This window comes from Besnoitia besnoiti, chromosome IV (genome assembly GCF_002563875.1).
Source record: "Besnoitia besnoiti strain Bb-Ger1 chromosome IV, whole genome shotgun sequence".
NCBI lineage: Eukaryota > Apicomplexa > Conoidasida > Eucoccidiorida > Sarcocystidae > Besnoitia > Besnoitia besnoiti.
Window position 1 is genome coordinate 165,863 of NC_042359.1, and position 17,005 is coordinate 182,867.

Here is a 17,005-nt window from a genome sequence, read left to right on the forward strand (position 1 = left end):
AGCAGCTTCGCTCCAGCGCACTTCCCCCTGAGAAGGAACCTATCGGCTTCTGAAGCGTGGAAAATGGCAAATCCCACACAAAGATGGCGAGCCGAGGCTGGAAAAATCCTCCTCCGCGAGCGTGGAAAACTCCCTTGGGGACGGGCATCGTCAGAAGCTACGCATGCAGAGCGGCAACCTGTACTGCTGCAGGGTAGGGGACGCGCAGCCGGCAACGACACAGGACAAACGAGGGGGGACACGCGTTGAGGGAGCGGCTAGAAGCCGGAGAGACGGCTGAGAGAAGCGAGCAAGCTCTGAGACATGGGAGAAGCGATGCAGACGACGCCACATCGAGACTCTGCAGACATCTCTCTCGTATCTTTCGTGCGTCGGTACGAATCACTCTATGACAGCTTGCGCAACCGGGTGCGGACGGCGTGTCGGTTTCACACGTTCCTCTTTGTTTGAGGGGCGGCAAGACCAATGAGCCAGGAGTCTTCTTCACGTGGATCTCGTCGGGCCTTCACTGCAATTCCTCACAGACGGGAGGCAAGGCGAGAGACCTGCGGAAAGAGCCGAGTCTGGCGCCCACTCATCAGTGTGCATCTCATTTACGCGCGAGGCGGGCGCGCTGGATTTCTCGCCACCCGAGAGCGTAGCGACAGAGGGCTTGCGCTCTCCTCAGGCACCGTGGCTTTCCAACTCAGACCGCGCTTCTCCCGAGGCAGCAGTTTTCTCTCAACTATCTGGGAAATCCCCCGCCCCGGCCCGTTGTGGCTTCTGCGTGGCGTGCCCCAGCACACAACAGGCCCTCGTCCCTCCCCCCTCTTCGAGTGACTCTTCTTTGCGCTCGGCGGCTAGCATCTATTGCCGCGGATTCACAACGAGCACGCAGCGGCATCCGCCGGCACGCGGCTGTGAACTATGGACTCGGTGCGCAGCTGCGAGGCTCAGGATCGCCGGGGACTTCAAGCCTCCGCCGCTACGTGCTGATTCACCTGCACAGACCTGGTACACGCGTTCCGACTCCACGAGGCGTGAAGCCGACCTCTTGATTCGAAGCAGCATGACGCTGGAGGGTTCGTTGTCCCTAGCTGACGCCGTGAGCGAGGGCCTCCCCCCCGCCGCAGACCGGGAGGACGCTTCCAGCGCGCTTGCTAGGGCTTCAGAATCTCTTTGCTGGAGTCTGCAAGTCTGCGCTTCTCTTCCCCAATCTCCTGTGTGCTCCGCCGCGCCGCGGGCTGCCTGAGAAACGCGACCTGAAATGGACCCTGCCTCCGACGAAGTCCCGCCTTCGGAGCGGCCCTCCACTGCACCCGGTTGCGCAGGTCTGGCGACGCGAGGCCCTGCGATACGCAGGAAACGATTCTACTTGATTCGCCACGGCCAGTCGATGAACAACGCAGTATCTCTGAACGACCAGGCGCCGACTGACGACGTCTCGGCGTCGCCCCGCCCGGCGGCTCTGGAGCCACTTGGACCCTCAACCGCGGCTGGCGAATGCGCGGCCGGAAGGCGTCCAGCGCCTTCTGCGTCTCCTGCGCCAGGATCTCCGCCGTCAGAGGAGAGTTTCGGCCCTTGCGGAACCGCCGACGACGACGCCACGCGCCGCATCAGGGCGACAGGGCGCGCGCCCGACCCCCCCTAACTGCGCTGGGCAAGACGCAGGCCGCAGAAGCCGCGCGCTGGGTTCAGGCGCTCATCCGACAGGCGCGCCAGCGGCCGTTTTCTCGCGGCAGGAAGCCGGGTGCCGCAGACGCGCCAGCACCAGAAGTGGCAAAGATTGTCTGCTCACCCATGCGGAGGGCGGTCGAAACGGCTGCTGAGATCAACAAGGTGAGCGACGTCCTTTTTCGCGAAAAGGAGAAAACCTTGTTCTTGAGAAGGGGAGCTTACGCGGTTTTGGCGACCCCAGAGAGGCACGTGCGTCTTCAAATGAGCCGCACTGCATCCGACCATCCGGGCAGCCTCACCCTGCTGCAGCGAGAGGGGCTCTGCGCCACTCCGCTTGTTGCTTCAGAGTGCTTGCCAGCAGGAGGGGCAGCGTGGGCGCTGACGCGTTTTTCCTTCTAAAAAAGCTGTGCTCTACTTGGCCGAAAACGTTCGCTTCTGCGGTTGTTTCTCTGCGCAGCCCTGGGGCGGGGTGCGGTGCTAAATGGAGGCCGCAGCAGCCAAGCTGAAGCAGCGTGCGCAGTCGTCTCTGCGAGGTCTCGGAGTTGTGAATAGTGACACTTCGTCTCTATGTATAATTTGTCACGCCTCCCGACTGAGTTGTGACTGGTATCTGGCGTTTGCCAAGGTCTGCGGCTGTTACTCAGGTATTCAACGTAGACGTGTACGTCCACCCTCTTCTGTTTGAGCAAGGCGGTCTGTTCCACGGCCCGCGAAAGTTTCCTGTCGGCAGCGGCCCTCTTCCGAGTCACGGGGCTGGGGCTGGGGCAAGCACCGCGGCTAGCTGTGCTTCCGCTGCGCCGGCGCCCTCTCTCGAATCTGCGATGGAGGAAGCGCGGACCCATTCACATAGCAACTGCACCGCCTCCTCGGGTTCTTCTGAGGGCAATGAAGACGTCCTTAGCGAAGAGCCGAACCCCTCGTGGCGTCGCATGCAGCCAGGCCACTCGGAGGCCAGACACGGTCTTGGCATGACTCTAGAGGAGATCCTGCAGATCCTGCCCAAGGCCAAGGTCATCGAGGTTCCGCCTAGCCCGAGAAGCGCCCTTTCTGGACGTGCAGTGGACGCGGAGGCCGCGCCTGGTGGGAAAGATGTCGGCGCGGCGACTGGAGTTCCGCACTCGGGGAAGGCGCACACAGTTCAAGCGAGGGAAGCAGACGCAATCGGCGGCGAGTACAGCGCCACCTGGCCTGAGGAAAGGCCGTCGCGCTGGTGGAGAGGCGGTCGAGAAACTCTCGCTCAGACCGTGCAGCGCGCACGCCAGGTGATTCTGTAAGTCCCTGAACTCATCATTCTTGCACCCTTTGTCGAATTGCTGGTCGCGCCTCGAGGGCGAAGGAGTCGCCCACTGCAGAGGCGTGGCTGATGGAACGCTACCCTGTAGCGGTGCTGGACATGCGTGATCCAGAAATACTGCCACACTAGAGATCAGAACGTAGACAAACGGAAATATAGCATACCCTACACTTGAGAAAGGCGAGTATGCAATCGGTGGGTCGGAGTGTTCTCCCTCTCCTGGAAGCAGCATCCAGAGATTTTGTCAAGGATCGTTGAGATCCGTGTGGCACCAGCAGCTCGAAGGAAGTTGCAGATTGAGGTGCGTGACCATCTACGAAACAACGCAGCTCGGGCGGTGTCAAATAGCTTCCTCTGAGTGGCATTCTTTGCATCATGAGTTCTAGGGTGTCCTGCGGGCGGTTTTGCTGAGTTTCGGTTGAGGCAACTTTGCCGTTCAATCAGTCCTCCCCCCCTCTCCCCCCCTCGCCATCCTAGTTTGAGGACGCTGCAAATTTTGTGGCTGCTCTTGTGCACGTGATTTAGGGTGCCTTTGTGTTGTGTTTTCTAGATGGATGGAGGAGGAGTGCTTGCAAGAGAGCGAAACAGGGGGATGCATCTTGATGGTCATGCACGGCTTAATGATGGTAAGGTAATACCGCCATCCCACACAGCCTTTGACATCTCAATCAAGAGCACCGGGGCACCTGGCGTGCACCGAGCCGAATCAGTTTTCCCACGGCTTTCCCGGCACTGCTATGCCCGGTTGATGCTTGCCTGGCAGCCACGAACCGAATTCGCGATACATTGCATGACGTTGTCGATGCTGCCAGTGAACTTAGAAGGTTGCGGTCCTGCTTGCGGACAACCCAGGCATCATGTTGTCACCATGATGTCTCTGTGCTACTGATGTGCTACAGGACCTGCTGCTGAAGGCTCTACTCTTCCCCTTTCCCTCTCCCGACGTCTACCCGAGTCCCTACCTAGAAATGCTGCTTGACTGCCTGCGCCACCAGGAACGCCTGACAGGGGTCCCCATTTACAATTTGCCTCAACAAGCAGCATATTTCCCGTCCAGCAATTGTTCATTCTGTTGTCTGGATCTGGCTGCGAGGCCTGTGTGCCTTGGCGCTCCAGAGCAGGTACTCTCTAGAGAAGGCACATGCTGCGTGAACGCAGGTTCTCCGCAGCTCGTGGTGCCGCTTCGTTCTTTCTCCCGCAAAGAAGAGAGAGCGGCGCAAGGTGAAGGCCACGAACCCTCTGGCTGCAGTAGGACCTCTGAAGACTCGTCTGGTGACGGTACGCCCGCCAGTCGCACACCTGACGCTGCGGATACCAAGAGTGTGCCTCTCAGTTTCCGGACCCACCACGCGCCGCGGCTTGTTGCCGCTCTGGTACAGTGGAACGCTCAGGCTGTCGAGGCCGAGCATTACACCGGCCATACTTTGGGAGCCTCTGTGTTGATGTCAGTCTAGGAGCTGTGTTTTCGCGTGCGTCACAAGCAGGTTTACGAGTGCGACAGGCAACCAGAGCGCCAGATGAACCGGCTCGAAGGCGATCATCGCCTGCGGCCTTCTGTAAACTCCGCATCTGCGGCTCGGCTAGGGCTTCCCAGCGCAGGCGAGAACGTGGCAACTCGTGACCAGTTGAAAAAGCAACGAGGTGTCTCGTGTGCTCGGCAATGGATTTTACCGTGAAGGTATTCAGATGTCCGCAGCGGGTGTAGACCGTGCGTCACGCACAGCATTCGTCAGGAAGCATAACTCCGTTGGCGCTGGGCCCCCTTCCACGACCATAAACCCGCAGCCGCTGCACTTCAGCGCACACGGCACATCACAAAAAAAAGAACCAAAGTCCCGAGCGTCCGGCATGTGCCACGATAACTCGTCCGCAGAGAAGATTGCACGCCCGCCGATACACGTGACTTTCACACTGAGTAGGAAACGAAAAGAAGGCCAGTCGACGTTCACATTTAACAAGCACTTGGTTGGTAGATAACACGTACAGTCCGCGTTCCGCCCCATAACTGGATGAGTGCTACACAGCCTACGATGAATCCACCTAGGCCGGATCCGAGGACGAACATGTTTGCCCAGGGCAGTAGGACCTCACAAGACCCCCCTAGAGGTAAGGTTTAAGATGTCCACGAACCCCCCAGATTCTTGGCAAGCTTCTGTCTTCCTGGCGGATGCAAAACAAAATATGACGGGGTGTTGACTAGCTCACATGTACGAGAGGAACTGGCGAAAGTGATTTACTTATCACTCTGCCATGGCGAACACATCCACAGTTTCGTGCGTGTCTTTTACTGCAGATATGACTTTTCACGTCTACACAAGACTGTGTAGTGCCGCATGTAGACGAATGCACCGACAGACAACGACATTGGGAAAAACATATAAGGAAACAGACGGTACTTACACCTCGGTTGGACGTGAGCGCCATCCAGAAGGCCTCTCATACTCCGCATCCAACCGCCGCCCCCCTCCCCCCTCCACCTCGAAATACGCTTTCGGTCGCACGGGGCAACGGACGCTACAATTAAGGCCGAACACATCACAGCTGTGTCAGTCTTTTGGCGGTTGGTTCGCTTTTTTGAGCACACGTCGCCGACTATGTGGTTTAGACTTCCGGGTCACTATTTCTCGGCAGCGCCGGCAGTGTGTGGTCGTCTTCTCTCTCGGAGAACTAGCCGGGCTCCTGCGCTGAAGTGCGCTTCCCCTAACACGGACAAATCTACTTCGCCTGATCTTGATCGCTGAGCCGGGCTATTCGGGCGTGGGCACTGCAGTTGCGTTTTTCCGTCGTTCGTCCGAAGCGAAGTTCTCAGACGGGTAGAATTGAAAAGTGGATCGCTCCGGCCTGCCGACGACCTTGCGTCTGGCACTGGGACAGGGTCCTCGCTCCGATGCCTCAAGTCGCTTCGGCCCCTCCTGCCTGCCTTCTCGTGAATCTCTTGGAATCGCCGACAGAGCGCGGCTGGAGGACTAGCGGCCTGTGGATCCACAGCTGTACGCGCCCGAAGGACCACGCGATCGTGAGCCAGGCTGTCGCGCAGGTGCTGCTGCTGAATGTAGGCACTCCGGGAATGGGTCTCTTGGCGAAGCTGCTGAAGAATCTGCGCCGAGTGCCGGGGATTGCCGTGAGCGGATGCGGTCAACTCTTCCAGGCTCCGAGACAGGCAAGAGCTCATGGGCTGGGCGAGAGAAAACATGCTGACGCGAGCGGCGCCCTTCGGCAACTGGCCTCCAGTACCACCATCTTCCTTTGCAGACAGCAGAGAACCTCTGCGGGAAGAGTGGAAAGAGGAAAAGGAGAGGCTGTCCGTGGAGGTCAATTCTCGCAACACCTGCGAGGAAGTCGCGACGCTCCAGCAGCTGCTTGGACGCCCATGGCTGCTGAGGTCCCCATCAAAACAATGAGAAAAACGATCTGAATCCGTATGATGAGACCCGCCTTGCCACCGCTGAGTATCGTGCTCCCGCTGCTGTGCCAGCCGGATGAGGCTCCGCTCCTGATGCCGAACAGCGTGCAGAAGAACCCGCTGCTGTTGTTCCAACCGCACCAGACGCTCATGTTCCACCTCCGTGAGGCTGCTCACAGGCTCAGAACCCTGCGGCGAGCTAGAAGAGCTCCTTGCCGTCGTCTGTTCCACGAACAAAAACTCCTTATTGATGTCGCCCACCGACTCTACTCTCCTCAGATGCTCGCCGGAGAGCTTGTCGGGATCTTCTGCTACTGACGGTTGAGTGGGCAACAGAGACTTCGGTGACAGCTCTTCAGGCTGGCGCAGGGACGTCGAGGCTGTGTGACCTGCTGCTGTACGCGCACAACTTCCCGCCACTTCTGGAGAGTGGGTGCACGCCTCTGAAGCCTCACACGCGCGAGACGAAGCCCGAGGAGACGTGCCGCGCAATGCATGTACTCTGATGTTTCTCTCTGAGCGTCCTGCTGTGCACAAGTCTTTCTCATCTCTCGCCGACGCCACACTTAAAGCTGAGCGAGGATCTCTCAAGGCCGCACCCCCTGCGGAAGTGCGGCTCGACCCCAAGAGGCGACTGGCAGTCCCCTCGCTCTGAGTGGCGTCAGAGGAAGGCGAGCGCGCAGAATCCGCATCGCTGTCTCTCTCACAGTTTCTCAGGCACGGAGCTCGCCCTTCAGTCCCTCCTTCAGGCGAAACTGCAGTGGTCGAGAGGGACACTTGAGCCCTTGGAAAGCAGCGTGAAGGCAGGCTGACGACCGATGCGGGAGAGGAGGCCGGCTCGGCGCTGGCGCTAGAGCTGCACAACGCAGGCCCCTCGGAGTCGTCCAAGTCGTCCTCTTTCCAGCTGTCTCCAGCAGCAGGAACCGCTGCCGCTGGCGGCAGGGTAGCTGACTGATTGTACTGAGCAGCGCGCCGGTCCAGCACCAGCTGGATGTTGAGAGAAGGTACTCGCTTCGCCACAGACCGTCTGTGGGGGCCGGCCCTCGAGGCAGCGCTGCGCGGGGCGCCGCCGGCTACGGCTCCTTGGGGCAGTTCTACCGACGAAGTATCCTCCAGTGCAGAGGGCTGCTGCGCAGTCCCGCTTGGGGCGTGCTGACTTCCCGCGTGAGTACGAGGCCCCTGAAAGGAATTTTCGAGGGCGCCAGGAGGAGGGAACGGCCAGGCGGACGCGTGCCTCGGACTACCTTCGAAGAGAAAGAAAGGTTCACCTGCGGTAAAGCCATCTGCGGACGTCGTCATACCCCGGTCCGCGGACGGACACGTCTCAGTCAACGAGAAGTCTCGCGCGGAAAAGAGTGCCATCTTCACAGCGCCTCCGCCACCTTGGACTTTCCCCGAGTCACGCCGAGAGATGTGACCGCCTCGATGCGAGCGAGAATGGCACGGCGAAATCCGCTGTTGATGCCTGCCGTGAGAAGCGGCGTGCTTCGTGTGACTGCTGACTGCTGTGCTTCGCGAAGTGGGAGGGTCGTCGGTCTGACTCCGGTACGAAGTCGCCTCGTAGGGGCTTCTGTAACTGTTCGCCACGCTTGCCGGGTCGCTGCCATGCCCCCCATACGACGCGGAGGACACTGATGATGACGAGCGATATGTGGCAGGAACAATCTCCACTTCATGCTGATCAATGACACACCGTACCGGCTGGCACAGCTCGCAGCAGCACCCGCAAAAAACCTCAGGAGCGAAACAGCGCTTCATGGTGATGAGGAAAGAACATCAGAAAAGCTGCGCAAAGACCTTCAACATGCACGAAGCCCTGCCAGGAAACCGGTGCGTGTTCAGTGAAAAGCTGTACTTGACTGCTGCGGACAAGGATGGCACCAGGGCCAGGACACTGTCATATTGAGCGCAGAACCAGACGAAGCAAACAAAGACAAGAAGAGGATCGGAAATCAGGTCTATTTCGTAAGAAGTAGAGATATCGAGGCATACGAAGCAACCAAAGCAAAAGTGAGTTGCCCATCGAGCGCGGACGCTGCACAGACAGCCTCGTCACGAGACAAAGGTGAGTAAGCGAGCCAAAAAGACCCCTGGTTTCCGCGTCGCGACAGATGTAACCGAAACCGTCTATGATTTTCAGCAGCCTGGTGTGCCAGAGGGACAGGGAGCCTGCAGTTGTTGCCGGAGGGGCGAAAGAAGGACAGCACCTAGCGCGCTGTGCGCAGATCCAGGGAAAGAACGGTTGGAAAATAGGGGAAAGTCGAGGGTATTGGCGGCGCTGATTCAGGGACGAGGATCCGATGACCACAGGGGCCTGAAGCTTCACCCGTTGAGGCAAGCACACCCACTTAGCAATAGTGATTGTCACCTGTCCGGCCTCAAACAGATAGCCCTGCTTGCTGACAACACGCTTTCCGAGTAAGAGCAAAGTCGCAAGCAGAGTCAGCAAGAAAAAAGTTTTCCCCTTCCCCTGGCCAAAGCTGAGGAGAAACGTGGAACCGTGAGAATGACAAGTGAGCAGGCATGACAGTCTTTTACTCGATCTAGTCAAATCTGAAGAATCACTCATGTCGACTGGAAATGTTATCCTTATGAACTCGCCACCGGCCCACGATGCACGCGAGGCACAGCTGCTACAGTTCAACGTGGGATACCTCACGTGGTCACGCAAGACACAACAATGACGGTTTTTCCATCTCTGTGGTAACCACTGATGATGATGAGTTCGCATGGGGGGAGGCAGGTGATGCAGTAATTTCTTAAGCGGAAGCCACAATTTCATGCGTCGCCGCTCATCTCAAGACACGGGAATCAGCGAGCCGCCTGAGCTAGCCGTCCGGGCATGCCATCGCACGGACAAGCATTTACTGCGGCTCCCCTGATTGCCTCAAAGTTGCCACTTTCATTTGCAAGGCCTTTTCTCAAGAAAACATATCATAAACAGACACCGGAGGGCTGCCCTTAGTTGAAGAAAGATACCTACTGGCACCCGGCCTACCACTTCAATGCGTGGGCGAGCCGCAATCGTTGGCGACTTTGCCTGTACCGGCTTCGCACAGGATTCCAGTACCCCTGTCGCCGCCCCCCTGCATTGCCGGTTTTCCCGTCTGGATCGTTTGGCCATTCTAGGCAGTGTATACCCCTTTTGGAAGGATGAAAACTCAGTCGAGTAATGGTCGGGTGTTGAACCCAGCTGACCGTGAGCCGGCGTCAGAAGAGGCAAACGCCAGATTCCCCAAACTGTAGTAGCTTGTTTCACGGCAGAGCCCACCACAGAAGTAACGAGGAGGCACAGAGACAGTGTAGCCCTCAGAAAATTTGCTTGCGACGTCGTAATGTCCTTGCCGGCGTCGTTGGCGCATCATGATGGGGTAGCGTGTGCAGCATCGAAGTGACGCGAACCAACAGCATTTCAGCCACTACCCTCCCCTCACCCGCTCGAGCAGCTGTTGCTTCGCTGAGTGAGGGCCTAAGCGCCTAGGAGCAACCGGTCACCTTGCAGACTGACGGGGACAACTGTGGCAGTACACTTATGGTAGAAGATGTGTTATTAACCCAGAATTCGGAGGGGTTCTTCCAGCAGTGTCGGAGGCAAACATTCACGTTCATCTCTCGTTACGCTCCACTCCTATGCAGGGCACCAGAGTGCCTAAAGTAGGAGGAGGCTGCCGTGACTACCCTGTTAGTCGAGGACAACAGCTTCATTCCAAACAACGTATCCATTCAACAGCGAGTAATGCCCCTTGCCCCCTTAAATGCGGAGAGGGTGCGCCTTAAACCGTTGCGCGTTTCCCTGCACATCTTGTTCGACAACAGTCCGCATCTGCCAGGAAACTTCACCGAAAAGGCACAAACTGAAATGAGAGGAGCTACGAATGAATAGCCTTCCGCCGCCTATGCAAACTTCATACAAGACCGCGGTGATCCCGCTGGTTCCCTTAGGAGTCCGAGCACGACAAGGACAGCTACGCTTCACCGGGAATTCACGCACCAATACATAAACAACGGAGCCTGCATGGTGCCGGACAGCTGAGCCTTCCTCAGTGCGGAGGATTTCGAGGTTTCAGAGCATGTGCTTCCGAAAGGCTGGTAAGCCTTTCCAGCGTGGCCCCATGCTGTCACTGTATTGCCGTTTGTTGAATTGAAAGAGGGATCTCATGCAGTTAGGTGGCTCAATGAATTCAATGCTTCGGTTCGCTGACTGGTGACAGTTGATTTGATTGAGGATTCAGTTTGTTGTCGGCCCGTTCCATCGTGAAATGAATCCAAGTGCACGAGGCGTGACAATTCTTCCTCCCCTGTTCCAATGCTATAAAGGGGCGAGTTGGCCTTCCTTGATTTCTCATCTGCAGTACTTGTCCGTTTGCAGCAGACTACAGCGAAAAACACCAGCCCGATCAGAAAACATCCCATCATGGCAACAGCCAAGGCGATCCAGTTGTCTGCGAGTTTTAGCCATAACCGACTCCACCATGATGCGGACGCTTGCTGGATTTCCCAGGCACCCAGTTCAGCGTCACACGGAGGAGGGCAAGCTTCCATCTCGAACAATGCGGGACAATCAACTTCCGTGTCACCCGCAGCTTCCCGTATCCTGTGGTGGATCCTGAGGCGGCGGCAGTTGCGGCACTCGGACCATTCCGAGGTGGCAACGACGCAGTCCTGCCGGCGCTGACGGAAGTCCGGAACGGCAGCATTAATGGAATGACAGTGAGGCCCGACTGAAGTGGAAAGAATACACATCGGCAGGGGAGGAAGCACCAATCGTAAGGGGAAGAATATCGACTCAGTCCGGCCATGCAACTCTAACGGGCTTTCTATGTGCCTCGTCTTCCAAGAATCTAAAATGGCGACTGCGATGCGTTTGCTTTGACGCGCTCAGACACTATCTTGTCTTCAAGAGATGCGACCAATCAGGTCGGTCGTGGCACTGTGGGTTCTGCGGAAAATACGTCCTCGCACCGGCATGTTTCCCGTTACTGCGACATGTCAACTTTGCTTACCGTTGCACGCTTTCTTCTCGAACGACGGGCATGGTCTGCCGCCATAAAGGGCAGGCTGACGCACATTCAGGAACCTCGTTGAACGACAGGTCGAGTCACAGTACGACCATTCGCTCCATTCACCCTGACAGTCCCAGACCGTCGGCTCTTTTAAAATAAATTCCATGTTGTAGGCACATGCAGGTCCACCGGAGCTGAAGAACGCCTCAGGCGGGCACAGAGGCAGCTCCCGGCCGAGAACGTGGATATCCGCGAGTTCTAGGCTGTCGCTCTCCCGCATTTGCTTTTGCACCACATCGACCCTGATGTACTGTACACGGTAAACCTGCATGTCACGCCACTCCCAGAAAGTCAGATTCCTGGTCTTCAGAGGAGGTAAACTTGTTGGCAGCGTGTAGATGACAGTCCGTTTGGGATCCATCAGAGTTACATTGAATTCAGTGTGCCCTTGAGGTACAAAAAAAGACCGGATAGCCCAGATTTCCGCCGGCCGTTGTAGTGATACTTCAAACGCCGATGGAGGTTGACTGGAGACTGCCAGACTGTCCCCCGCCCGGCCATCCACCTTTTCTCCCTGTACAGCTCCAGATGCTCGTGTGATGACGACGGGAAGTAGAGGGCAGTCTCCTTCATAGCAAACTTCTGCGAAGTTCGTGCTGTCCTCATAGGCACAAGCTGGATCGTCGTCCGACCCCACTGTCTTATTTGTCTCGTATACTTGTAGTGAGTGGCAGCTTGCATTACACGTAGGTGAGTCCGGGCCTATTCTGCCGAGATGCAAGCAACAGACGGAGAGATTTTCTGTCAGTCAAGCGGATTTCTACATTCTGTTATACCACCGGGAACAATAGAGAGACAAGGCAGGACATCAAAAGTATGAACCTGACTCAGGGTGGATGTTTCATATTATCCAGCACTTGTAGCCGAAACAGACACAACACCCCAAGCCTGCCACGGATCTAAGTATGCAAATGCGTTTTCTCCAGCATGCGTTAAAACCGTGCCCGACTTGACTCGGATACCGGTATGAGCTTAGGGTGCATCACACTTATGCTGCAGCAGATTCGCCCCGAGACTGGCGATTGCTGAAAACAGAGAGATTCTTCAGTCATACAGATTAGAAGGCTGCGTCGGCACGGGGAGTCACGCAGGCCTCCGTATGAGACCAGAAAGCTACAACTGCTCCACACATGGATGGGGATGGCGTTATCAATCTGCAACTCTTGTAGCGCAACTCGCTCAACCAACCTAAAAGAGCTATCTTCCTTGGGTACGTGGGCAGTAGTTTAAGCTGCTCACACACCGTCTGGACATGGGAGAACACCGGAGCTCATTTGGCCAATACGTTTCCTCACCCGCCCCTACAGGGGCGTGCCTCATCCCTTGAGCCCGTAACCTTGACGATGCGCAACTCTTGCGTGCTTTGAGCGATAGGTAAGAAGGAGTTTTGCAGGTCATGACTGACGCGGTCTTCATTCCAGAGAGAGAACCAAATGACTTCTCCGGTAGCACGCCGACGGGGAATGAACGTCGCCGCGGCTGCTGGAAGAAGACTGGCTTCAGCGCTTCGAAGGATCTTCAAAAATTGGCCTGGAACACGGGTACCATTGGAAAAACACTCCAGAAGGTACGAACTGCGAGCAGTACTGTCTTGGTAGCCAACAAGGAGGCTATCTTCGCCGAAGAAGGATGCAAAAATAGCGTCAGCGCCTGCGGTATTGATACCTTCAACGGGAGAAGTATTGCGGAAGAAAGTCTGCAGTTCCTGGTTCCACTCCCCCAGATGTACAGACTGGACTGCCTGGGGCGTCTGCGCAGAACGAAGACTCTCTGCTGTAGCCCCCTTCCAGAGTACCTTCCACGCACGAAAGTCATCCGGGACGAAAACAGGACTTCCCTTAGCTGTCGGATTCGTGAACTGGACAGAGTTGTTGGTCCCAAGCAGCGGCTTCCCGTCTACGTAATACCGTGACGAGTTCCTTGATGTGTCCTCACACACTGCCATCAGTTCCTGGTATTGCGGATGTAACAGGAATGCCGCGTAACCGCACGGTCTGCAAGGCAAAGCCGCTCCAGCATCTCCTGACTCCTGGAGATCGGAGTCCAGTAGGACACCAAAACACCTTGCTTGGCTGATTCCAAGCGCCGCATCAAATGATTTCGCCCTGATAATGAAAGCATACAGGAAAACCTTCTCCGTTTCACTGCGAGAATTCATTAGCTTCCCAAGACCCCCCGTGAGGGCATTGAAACCAAAGTTGTATTCAAGTCTTGCTCGATTCCAAACTGTCCGGACGACCTGGAATTCCTCAGGGTTAGATTTGGTTTGACGCACGGCGAATACACTCCCTACACGAATGCCTTCCGGATGCTGCTCGTCAAACTCAATGAATGCACCGCGCATATCCTCTCTTCCGCACTCCCAACCAGTATTGTGCACGAGCCAGAAAGTGAACTTTGCTGAAGAGCCCTTGGCGATGGGTCCTCCGAGGGATTCTTGATTTAAGCACACCCGGTCTCCCTCGTACGTTTCAAATATCGACTGCCGGACGAACAACAGATATCCTGACTTCGCACTTGCTGTTTCCAGTGTTATTCGGCACTTCGCCGCTGTGCACTCACAGGTGGACTCAACGGTAGGGCACTTCAGTGCCCAAACAGCGAATAACGCCCCACGAAGATCATTGTGACCGTCTACGGGCTCTGTTAGAGGACTCCAGTAACCCACGATCCTGGCTTCAGTTAAGAGAGTCCTAAAGTCCAAGTTTTTTTCTCCCCCAATTTGCTTGCCTTCTGCCGTAAACGACACAAGGCGACCAATGCACCCGGGAGGAGAAGGAATTCCCAAGTCTGCGTCGTCTTTGTGAGAATCTGCTTCGGGACAAGAGTTATATACTACCTGAAAACTTCCGTCTTCACGGTGGTGGCTGACAATAGGTTCCACCTGAGGTATACCATTGTGATTCGTTACATTCTCGTATGCGTTTCGAGCAAATGGGACTTTGCGGCGCGCGGTACTGATGGGCATGCCCAACAGGACGGACGATGTCTCCAGTTGGATCGTCGCTTGCACAGGCAACAAAGTATAGCTCTGGTGACAGTGAAAAGCAAAGCCCTTCGCACAGGATAAGCACGCTAGTAGGGGGCGTTCAGCGTTGTCTTGGATCAGACAAAATAAGAAAAGGAAGCCAATGCGACCGACTGCACCGGTTCTACAAGGGTTTTTCAGCGGACGGTTTTCAAAGTTGCTCTGCTTCTGCAACGGCCGGCACTGTCGCGAAATCACCACCCTTTGAGCCATCGTGTACTGAGGGTCGATGACACAGTTACGGCCCGATTCGCAGGTCGTCACAAAGCGTTGAGCTGGGCATGGCGAATGCTGCAGATGTTTGAGGAAATACTGAAGCGGCATCAACAGTCTCCTTATCGCGGCTCCGAATACCTTCTCCTGATCGCGTCCATGCTCGGCATGGGGCGTTAAAAGTCGGACGCGCGCGCCCAGCTATTGCCGGCAGCGCTTACCGCTTGCAATAATACAGCTTCGGCAAAATGGAAACTGTGTGCCGTGATGGTAACAAACAGCACTCTATGGCCGCGCTCCGACCCAGTCTTTCACGATAAATCTGCCCCAAGGCGTACATTGTTCTTCACCCATGCTCTAGGGTAGCTCAAAACGAAGCGATCTTCGCTCAAATTCCAACGAATGCGACGACAAAGGCAAATACTCAATGGGACGCTATTGGAAAGGGAACGACCATACTACACCAGTGGCCGACGAGACAAGTGGTCTTGGCGTTTCGCAACGGCTATGATCGTCTTGGCAGGGTCCGGATGAAACGGTATATTCCAGCGAAACAGCTCTAGTTAAATAACATGTCCTAATGTCGCACGTCAAGTAACCCGCACAATCTGCCACTCCCATGTGAACCACAGAATCCAGCACCAAATTCATCCAACGTAGTGGGCGTCGATCCGAGATAGCATAGTGAGAGACGTGGAAACAGTACGCGCCTTCATATACCATGCAGACTCTCTAACTGAGATACAGTGCGTCACTGAGGATGACAACAATCGTACACCAGCATGTTAAATAGCTGCCCAAAGACAATCCCCACAGGTGCGCGCACTTGTAGAGCACGAGAGTGTGCAGCGCGGAGGGGAAACTCACTGGGTGGAACGTAGGCCACCATTTCAGAAACTAGCATCGTTGCCAACTATCCTTTCTCAGAGGACGCCTCGTGTGGTTACTCCGTCGGATTCTGAGGTACTTAAACAGGCAAGCGTGCAATTAAGCTTCATGAGAGGGAAGTATACACACGCGTAAAGACAGCTCACAGCGACGACGAACGCGCGCGCCAACCGCGCTGCGTCTGTGGTTGCTCCAAGACCGCGCGGAGTTTCAGCAAGGCCGGGAAGACGCGGCTTGGGCTATCCTCGTCGACACTCAGCCGATGTTTGGCTGATCTTCAGTTGCATCCTTCACGCTGGGTTGCCTTTTCGGAATTGGGAGAAGGGGTCACAGAGACTAACTATGGCTCAATAAAGCGGGGGAGACCACTCTACTGTGGACGTGGCCCTGTGAGTGGAAGGGCAACGAAAGACTGCTACGGAGACCGGCGCTCTCAGTGACCCGTGGTCCATACAAGTTACTTCCTGCTTTACTCATCAGCGCTTGAGGACCAAATACTGCTCCATCCAGACTTTCCTACACATTTACAATGCAACACGATTCGTGGATAGGGGCGACGGGATAGGACTGTCTCATTGGGAACGTTGCAATAAGAATCACAGCAGTTTGCTAGCGCCTCGCTATATTAGGGCCCCGTGAGGCGCCAGCTCTGCAGCCTCTCATTAACTGACGGGCAGTAGTCTCCGGTGGAACTCTTCCTGTTATGAACGTGGCCAAGAAAGAACCGAGTCTCCCACTACGGTCAGATATGACGGCCACAGTACTAGCCGCTTCTATTGCATTCAGGACGCCTTTGAGAATTTCCCTTGACAGTTTTATGTGTGCAAAGTTACTTTACTTTCTGGTTACGGATGCGTCGTGGTGACCTCGCGCTTCGCTACGACAGTACAATACACGCCGTGTCCACGACTGTAACCGCCCTTCTTCTGCAGCGTCAGATATTTAGGCACTAGTCTGATTTTTTCCGGTCGTGTTAGTGCTCAGCATATGCCCGTTGGACTGCAGAATACAGTCAACTTTGATAGTCACAGCGCTGCTGCGCATAGTCATACCTGAATGAGTCGTGCGTGGGACTGAAAGATAGCCCGTACTTTCCATCCTCATCCCGAGGGGGGCGGCAGGCGTTGAAGAATCCCCCTACAGCCATAGGCCACGGCACTGAAGCACGACGGTGCCTTTCGCGCGGGGGTTGGCGTTCCGCAGATTCAGACCTATGTGTGCGGGTGGTGCTTGGGCTGCGGCGGTTTCTAGAAGCCCTCGATCCACCGAAAACTCAGCTCGCGCCGCTGGGCTCTTCGATAATGAGGTGATTGAGAAATATCAACCACGCAAAAGAGACTACAGAGAAGTATACGCTTCCCCGTAAACAACAACTTGAGAATGCATTTCTTCCAAATTGGCTAATTTGTCGGCGCTCAAGTGAAATGCGGCGATCCGATCCGCAGTGGCACATGATTTAC

At 56.0% G+C, this 17,005-nt stretch overlaps 4 protein-coding genes across 4 annotated transcripts; 2 read left to right on the forward strand and 2 right to left on the reverse strand.

Moving 5' to 3' along the window:
* Nucleotides 1–1,246: 1,246 nt before the first annotated feature.
* BESB_051630 (phosphoglycerate mutase family protein) lies at nt 1,247–1,630 on the forward strand (the record flags this gene model as incomplete). The annotated part of the gene is made up of 1 exon (XM_029363598.1): nt 1,247–1,630. The coding sequence occupies one exon, from the start codon at nt 1,247–1,249 to the stop codon at nt 1,628–1,630; it is 384 nt and encodes a 127-aa protein (XP_029219521.1).
* Nucleotides 1,631–1,779: 149 nt separating this feature from the next.
* Nucleotides 1,780–4,404, forward strand: BESB_051640 (phosphoglycerate mutase family protein; the record flags this gene model as incomplete). The annotated part of the gene is made up of 4 exons (XM_029363599.1): nt 1,780–1,818; nt 2,301–2,926; nt 3,501–3,576; nt 3,850–4,404. 4 exons carry the CDS (start codon nt 1,780–1,782, stop codon nt 4,402–4,404), a joined length of 1,296 nt encoding a protein of 431 aa, XP_029219522.1.
* Nucleotides 4,405–5,567: 1,163 nt separating this feature from the next.
* BESB_051650 (uncharacterized protein) lies at nt 5,568–8,111 on the reverse strand (the record flags this gene model as incomplete). The annotated part of the gene is made up of 1 exon (XM_029363600.1): nt 5,568–8,111. One exon carries the CDS (start codon nt 8,109–8,111, stop codon nt 5,568–5,570), a length of 2,544 nt encoding a protein of 847 aa, XP_029219523.1.
* Nucleotides 8,112–10,926: 2,815 nt separating this feature from the next.
* On the reverse strand, nt 10,927–14,657 carry BESB_051660 (uncharacterized protein; the record flags this gene model as incomplete). The annotated part of the gene is made up of 3 exons (XM_029363601.1): nt 10,927–11,024; nt 11,357–12,123; nt 12,712–14,657. 3 exons carry the CDS (start codon nt 14,655–14,657, stop codon nt 10,927–10,929), a joined length of 2,811 nt encoding a protein of 936 aa, XP_029219524.1.
* Nucleotides 14,658–17,005: the final 2,348 nt, after the last annotated feature.